Source organism: Austrofundulus limnaeus, unplaced genomic scaffold (assembly GCF_001266775.1).
Source record: "Austrofundulus limnaeus strain Quisiro unplaced genomic scaffold, Austrofundulus_limnaeus-1.0 Scaffold215, whole genome shotgun sequence".
Taxonomy (NCBI): domain Eukaryota; kingdom Metazoa; phylum Chordata; class Actinopteri; order Cyprinodontiformes; family Rivulidae; genus Austrofundulus; species Austrofundulus limnaeus.
Genome location: NW_013952617.1, coordinates 925,640 through 934,126, shown reverse-complemented (window position 1 = coordinate 934,126; position 8,487 = coordinate 925,640). Strand labels below are relative to the sequence as shown.

Genomic DNA, 8,487 nt, shown 5'->3' with positions numbered 1-8,487 from the left:
AATCAAAGCATTCAATTTCAAATTATGCACATTCAGATTCAATCTGAGCAATTCAAATTCACTTCCTGCTGGCACAGGATTTATCCCATAAAGGAGAAGCTGGTTTTTAAATTATCAAGATGTGCAGCTTTGAAGAGCTGCTTGTTTGGTCCTATTAAGTCACAAACGTAGCCCACTGCGAACGTTCACGTCTTCTTTCCATCTCTGCACTGCGGTTAACAAAAAAAAAGGCTTTTTGTCACATCCGGCTCTCTTGTTYATTTGCTAATTTTTCTCCAGTGACACCATATTTCGGTTTTATACAAGAAAATATTAACAGTTATTGTGGTAGTACATTAGAAAAACATTGATTAAAATTGCCTCCCGTGTTTAATATGACCCTTCAACTTTACAGATGACTTTGGTTAAGTTTTTGCAGTATACATACTTCAGTACTGTAATTCTAGAGCGCTATACTGCATTATGACATCTATGCAGGAGCTCTCCTTTTGAAAACATACAAGACTACAACCCAGAGTGTCCAGGTCTAAAATCTGGTGCAAATCTAGCTTTCTTCATTTCCAAAGTGTATTCCGATGCCAAGATTAAAACAGTCTAAACAGAGGTGGGTAACAAACCATCACACACAGCCTATACTGTATATAACGCAATTTTTCAAGCAGTGCACACTAAAATATGTTTTAAAAAATTGCTCAGAAAAAAAACTGGCTACATGGTTTCTTGGAAAATTTGCACTTTTTCCCAGTGAGGTCCTTCCTCAAGGCTCCTGTGAAACATGAAATGACCATTTTTAGTACTTTTACTGCAGCATTCTAAAAACAGYTAGGCAGTGACCCAATTAAAGAAAACCATGAATGTATTGTATAATAAATAAATAAAGTAATTTCTTAAGTGTTAAATCTAATCTAGCTTTCTCAAAAGGAAAAGCAAATTTACTTTTCTGAACCACTTATAACAATACATCCTAGCTTCTAAGAGGATTGAAATTGTTCATTTGCCTGCTTTCATGCCATGTTCATGTAAATTATGCTGACTGACTTTAAYAAAAATGGTCTGAAATCACACAAAATGACCCTTTCCACAATGGTGATAAAATACTCATTGAAAACTGGCAACTATATTTGGAAACTGCATCAGAATTGTTGGTTTTCTACCTTTTGGAGGATGAAGAACTGAATGCACTTGAAGAGTTTCCAAATGTCTGTCAGCTCTTACATAATAATAAAAAACCTGGAATGCAAACCTGGAATTTAAGGCCCACGAGGAATCTTCAGAAAAGCTAAAACCTGCACATGACCTTCTGAGTTTGTGCGTGAATATCCCAGGAAACATCTTGTCCTCAAACTACTCACCTGTCATGTTTTCACAGGTGCTCACGTGCAAGCATTCAAAACYCATCTGTTATGGCAATATTTATTTAACAAGRTACTGCATTTATGGTGTTAAAAAARGGCACTGAAGTCAGTTTGGTTTCAGTCTCACCTCGTTCTCCCTGGTTTCATACTTGGACGAGTGCTTTGCCTGACTTTTCCTCCTGATTTTCTTCAGGTCTGCATGAGAGCGCTCCAGTGAGTCCTGCTTCTGTTTGTGCTCCGTTTGATAACGCTTGAAGGTGGCCTGAGGACCAACATTTGGCATGAAAGACACAAGGAGACAAAGCAGATTGGCAAGTGTTGAAATAAATGTTCTTCAGAGGTGAGATGTTGAAACGAGGAAACTTACAGTCATGTACTTCACATCCATGTCTGTCTTCTTCTCCAGCTCAACAATAACCTCCTTGTGGAATCGCTTTAACTACAGGAAAGAAAATGTATAACACATGTTCACTGAAATCTGAGTAATCGTTCCTAACAGAAGTCACACATGGCTGAAAGGAAGTGAAGTAGTCTGATGAAGTACGGGTTTCTGTGAGGATGAAATTCCAACAGTCAGKGCTGGTTTATCAGATTACTGAGATAAAAGTTTAGAAATTTCACATCACAGATAACTTACTAACATATACACAATATTGAACTTCCTCCAAACCATTCTACAAAAGACTGGGAATAATGAGCTGCTGCCATGTTGAAAAAAAAGACATGAATTGAATGTGTCAGAAGTTATCTGAAGTGTTTCACATTGAAGCCAAAAGACAGCACAAAGATTACACTTTTGCATTCACGATAAACTCTAAATCTATATTACAACAGCGTAAAATTAAGACAAAAGGAATCAACTCAAAGTGTTGAAGCGTTGGTGTGTCATGGAAGAAGAAAGCAACATTTGATCAACATGCGAAGATACATAAATTGAACATTTTTAGCTCTAGTGAAACACTGGAAAGAAATGTTTTAGAAAATCACTGGTGTACCTGTGATATGATTTATTCTCCAGTGTCACCCAACATAATTTCAGCTAGAAACTAGGGATGTAACAATACATTGAKCCACAYTAATRTAYCGATTAAATGATTAATGRCTCAATTACATCAAGGCAAAATGAAAACATAGATCCATACTGTCATCATATGTCCGATGTGGATCAAAATCATAAGTCCATCCCATTGCAAAATTGTGAACTTAATTAAATTGAAATTGTGTCATCTGACTTTGTGATATCAAGAAACATTGTATCATCATCCAAACAAACTGATATTATATCCTCATGTGAAAAAAACTGGTGATTTTCACCCCTACTAGAAAATGGAAATAAATCTGTTGTGTAAAACCTGTGTTCATTTAGAAAAAAAATTTAACACAAAATAAATTAAAATTTCTGACATTTGCTTTCGTCCAGTTTAGTAATTTTCCTTACTGGTGTGTAGCTGTATCAAGATTTTCTAACTTCATCAGGGTTCCAGTTATTTGGATTAACTAAATACTGAAGAGAACAAACAAACTGCAATGTTTCTGTTGAAAATGTCCGACACAGTCTTTGTTTTTCCTCTGCTTCAATYATCTTGGAAGGGATTCTCTATTGGGGCTGCAGTGTTATACTTGAATAATACAAAGAAATAATTTCTGTAATAAACCTACAATTTCCCTACTTTCTCTTCARTCATCACATCTATGACAGCTAGAAACCAACTTATTAGTGAAATACATTATGAACATATAAAATGATTTTTGCATTGAATTATTGGAGTCCAAGCACTTCTTTGTAATATAGATATTTTACACATTAATTTTGTGAGATAATTTGTAGGATCGGGCTGCTCAACATATCAAAACTGTAAGATCTGTCCAGCTAGCACTGTTTTTTGTCTTTACATCTCTACATTTCTGTAACCTCACACAACATATTCATTTTTAGAACAAAGCACAAAAAAACAGGGTTGTTTCAATGAGTAGGCTTGTTTGTGCTGGCTTTTCTACAATCCATCACTGTAGCAGAAGTGTGATTCCCAGACGACACACAACATGCTGAGGGAGAATCCTGAAACCTTTGGGAAAATAAAATTAAAACTAAACTGTGGAATATTTCTTTGTTTTTGTAATTGTTTCTAAAACACGTCCTTTGCTCTTATTTCAGCCATATTTTTGGACGATGTGTGGTTTTGATCAAACAAATTGTAATAACTGTCTAACTTACATCATTTAACAATTCTTAAAATAACTTGCATACTTACTGTAAGTTTGGGCTACAGTACRTTGGATGCAGCAGCTTCAGCTCTGTCTACATTTTCCTACTAGCTAATTAGGTATGTACAAGTATGACATGGAAAGTGAYCAATTTATCTGTCCAGTTCTGGCTCATGGACATCTGTTTGGTGAGCTATTGAAAAAAAAAGGTCWATCTTATGCTATAAGTTTAATTTTATAGTGACTTACATTCTCCTCCAGTTCACTGTGGACCTTCCGGTGAACTTCTGCAATCTCCATCAAAACAACACCTACAAGAGATCGGTAACAATGTCAGATACTTTGCAAATATTTAGAAGAGTGAGTTGCTCTTTTACTTTTTGATCTTTCAAAGACAAAAATGTGAAGATGAGTTGGTGTTTTTCCCTTGGCTGTGCTAGGCGCTCGTTCTGACWCTTTAAACCCAGTCAAGCCATTCAGAACAATGGGCCTCATGCAAGAACATRTTCGTATTCTTATCCTAAATTTCTCTTACTTTTGTTCGTACRAAGGGTTCGTACGAACATGTCACGTCAGATTCAACAAACTCTATCTTCAGGAAAAGTGTGTAAATGAGCTGCGTAAATTCCACCTGTTCTATCCAGCTGCTCGTGCACGCGAGAGGAGATCAGCATAATTACCACCCCAAAAACACCATATAAGGCTATGTTTCCTGCCTCAGATACAAGGAAGTGTCCATTCATGAAAAATGACAGCAAAAATTAAAAAGAAGAACTTTACGAGTTCAGAGATTGAAGTCCGTCTGTCAGAGATCCAGAAAAGAAAATCTGTCATTTTTAGCAGGTCAGCTGTGGAATTAAAAGAGCTGCTAAAAGTATAAACAACTGTGTTAAATCATATTCATTTATTCAGAAGAGACAGCGCTGCGCACCGTACACCCCAGCGCGCTGCGCGGTCGCAGGTGGTCTCAGATGCGGGTTTGATATAAGCATTTCAAAATGTTTTCAAAATATGTCTGACACTTTGGAGAGAATCCACGACTTGCTGGAGGGATTATGTATCCCCTCTGGTCTGGGAACGTCTCGGTGTCCCCCAGGACGAGCTGAAAGGTGTCGCTGGGGAGAGCGGGGTCTCCTGCTGCCCCCCACGACCTGATCCCAGATAAGCGGCAGAAAACGGACGGACAGACAATTTATATTGTTAAGTCTAAATTATTACATTTAAAATTATAAATCTAATTCAAACAGAATAACCTATTGTCAACATAATTATAGAGTGTGATTTATTTTCAACTCAAAATATCTTCAAACTAACGAAATATAAAGTTATTAGTGAAGAAAACCCGTCTGGATAACAGCAGACTGACTGCTCGTTAAATATATGACAGGTCTGGACCACTCGTTAATTTTGTTCGTATCTGAAAAAAATCTTAGAATACGAAAACWTTGGTGAATGCCACAAATTCTCCTAAAYCACTCGTACGCACAATTTAAGAACAAATCTGTGCGTACGAACGGTTCTTGCATGAGGCCCATTGTTTGGTTTTTTTGCTTTATTTATGTAAGGCAGGCGACAACAAGCATTTAAGAACCTAAAAGCACAGGTCTAACAAGGGTAAAAACGTGCAAGGATATAAACATTCATGCAAGAGCCATCAGCAACAAACACTTTCAAAAATTCTTGTGTAACCTGTTTTTCCGTCATGCCTAGTATTCATTTTCCTGGTTCATATTTTTCAGATGACTTATCTTCTTTCAATATTTAGGCAGCCGGTGATATGTAATCTCTATGCAATGTTCTGGTAACTGTGCAGTCAGACAAAAAAACAGTCTCCATTCACAGACAGGGCAGCATATGACATGTAACAATGACACAGAGTCATACAGTAAACAAAGTGGACAGTCATAGCTAAGCAGTTTATAGTGCTACCTCCGTCACAATGGGGTGAAATCTAGATTTAAGGTTTACTACAGGACACAATATTCTGGTGGAACCTGCTGAAACACATTCAGTTCTTTTTTCTTTTTTTGCTAAACATCATATCTGAACATGTGACAGCGTCTGGGATGAAAGAAGAAAAAGTTAAAGTTCAGCAGAAAAAACCAAAGTGTGAGATTTGGGTTGTAGCCCGTGTCAGCACACCCCAAATCTGATCCAACACCTGACTGAGTGTAAGATACAGAGCAGTACCTCTGTGATACAGCATGGAGCACCCAGCTATAATAACATTGCCCTCTGAAGGTCACCAGAACGCACTGGTAAATGCTGCCTTTGTGTTTGAATGACAGGGTGGCAGTGGACGTTGAGCTGTTTGTACAGCCTCAGCAACCAACAGCTTGGGTTGGAAGGGGGATGCGGGAGCTGAGAAAGGCCATGAGAGGGGGGTTCAAAAGGGGCCATTGTACACCTGGTGGTTTCACCTTTGGGGCAAACAAGGTGTGAAAACCTACCCGAGGGAGAGTAAAGGCTACAGAAACTCATCACAAAGTGCAAGCAACTGAACAAATAAAAATGTAATGCAAGAGTGAAGAACACAACACAACGCTGCTCAATATTTCTCTCTTAAGAAACAATGTGCTATTTTTTTATTTTTTTCCAATGTCATAAAACAGCAGCAACAACAAAGAAATGCCTCATCTTTAACTTATCTCTTATCGGAGTCTGCTCATGCTGGTGATTTCCTCCCTTCAAAGAGTTTTAGGTACCRAGACAATCTAGTTTTTCTTCAATGGTTTCAAAATAAAGCTCTTTTAAGTGTGTGCTGATTCAAGCTGGAGATATGATCTTGTGGAAAACTTCACCGTCCATGAATCACAATTTGGCCCAAGATAGAGTATTATGAATTTCCACACCACCCATTCTGCTTGCCTCAAATTCCCACTGGACACATAAAGGCTTTATTTTGTAACTAAATATAAATAGATTTGACCTTTTCAAACACATGACCCTTGCTGTTAGTGTAAGTGCACAACTTGAAATTTTCTTAATAATCACCAAACTAAATTTTTGATCGATGCCAAAAGGAGAAAGACCTGAGTTCATGTTTTTGTCCAAGTCTGTATTTGTTTGTCTGTCGTTTTAGCAAAATACTTCATGAACCCTTGGATGGATTTTAATGAAAGTTTTGCCTGGATCAACTGATCAACTTCAAGAGTCCACACAACTGAAGATGGCCACCACAGCTAATTTACTTTATCYGACATAAATGGTTATAGTTTAATCAAATTAACAGAAACGTGATACAGTATGTCTGTAGTTCAGTCATCTTCAGCACATACTACATGATACAATACAACATCCAAGATCTGACATTAAATGCATGGGATATTGTGCGTAAAGCAATTTGAGGTTCGACCAAGCCAGACATAACTCTTTAATTTCTCAAATAAGATGATTTTAGTTTAAATTTCTGGCATTAACGGTGACAGGCRATGTGCAGCCCTTCCTTTCCTGACCTTTACTGACTGTTTTTCTGAAAGAAAAATCTGAAAGTGACAGATYTCAGAGTGTCTAACCTTTGATTTGGAGGACTGGCTCTGTTCAAATTAATTATTCACATGTTCTCCATGGTATCAGAAACCTCTTTGTCCAGACTTTCRAAGAAACAAAGAGGAACGCCTTTTCCATTCTGAAGAGATGATGTATTTTATGGGATGTAAACGCCTTGTGCCAACATCACAAATCCCACCTATTTATATTTGATAAGGAAAATTGGGAACAGTGATGATCTCGCCAGCTGACCTGTTGGCATGAGCACATTAATTTTTCTTACTGCCTCCGTTTGTCAGATAACTACATGATCTGTCATTTAGCCATAAAAAAGCCTTTATCTTATAACTCAGTTTCCTCACCGAGCGTGTTTGTCATCTTCTTATGCATGAGTCAAGATCAAATAAAATCTCCATTATCTTCATTCTAGTAGAAACTGTTGTGTTGCATTAGGTTAGCTAATCCTTTCCTGAACTCCTAATATAGTCACTGATTAAAGTTAAATCTGCTGTATGAATAACACATGRCATAGCAGCTTTTGTTGATCACCCACTGGATTTTCATGTTACAAAAAGACGGCTAAAAAAATCGACTACCTCAAAAAAATTGCGATGGACTTGCGACCTGTCCAGGGTCACCCCTCACACAGTGACTGCTGGATATGAAAGGAAGAAGTGGTTAAAAAATAATGGATAGATGGGTACCTCAAAAAAAGRTAGCAGGTGCCGTTTATTTTAATTTAACAGCTTCTTGCCAACCATATCATAACATCACATAGGTTCAGGGCTTTTCTGTCTGCAGCAGTGCAGCTTCTGTGTAACATGTTGATGTCAAAGCACAGAACCCTCTCCACCACACACCTGTAGAAATTGCAGAGGACGGAGCTCTCAAGTCTAGCCCATCTCAACAGCCTTAAAAAAGTAGAGCCACTGGTGTGCCTCCCTGACCAAACTGATAGAGTTTTTTCTCCAGGAGAGGTCATTACGCAGATGCATACCCAGGTACTTTAGTAGTAGTATGACACTACTTCCACCGCAGACGCTCCAATGTGCTCGGGTGGATGGGAACTGATTCCCTTCCTGAAGTCCACAATTAACTCCTTTGTCTTCCTTGTGTTTATGCACAGGTTGTTGATTTAGCACCAACCCATAAAGTGTTCCACCTCCTGCCTATGTCTGAACTCATCATTGTCTGTAACTCATCAAAGCATTGAAGTGCCATTCGCAAACTTTACGATATGACGGCCTGGGTGGTTGGGTGGGCAGTCAATTGTGAGCAGCAGGAAGGGACTCAGTACACAGCCCTGTGGAGAACCAGTGTTGAGGATCATGGTGGATGAGGAGATGTAGATCCTCACCGACTGCGGCCTGTTGGTTAGTAAGTCCAGGACCCAGTTGTAGAGAGAAGAGCTCAATCCAAATGTCTGCAGTTTATTAAC

At 38.3% G+C, this 8,487-nt stretch overlaps 1 protein-coding gene across 2 annotated transcripts in view; it reads right to left on the bottom strand.

Annotated features, from left to right (window-relative positions):
- baiap2l1a (BAR/IMD domain containing adaptor protein 2 like 1a) overlaps positions 1-8,487 on the bottom strand; it is a gene marked incomplete at its 5' end in the record, with an annotated part of 37,548 nt that overhangs the window by 17,377 nt on the left and 11,684 nt on the right. For both annotated transcript variants that reach the window (XM_014019298.1, XM_014019299.1), the window contains 3 exon segments: positions 1,483-1,617; positions 1,723-1,794; positions 3,810-3,871. In XM_014019298.1, coding sequence (XP_013874752.1) covers positions 1,483-1,617; positions 1,723-1,794; positions 3,810-3,871 — 269 coding nt within the window.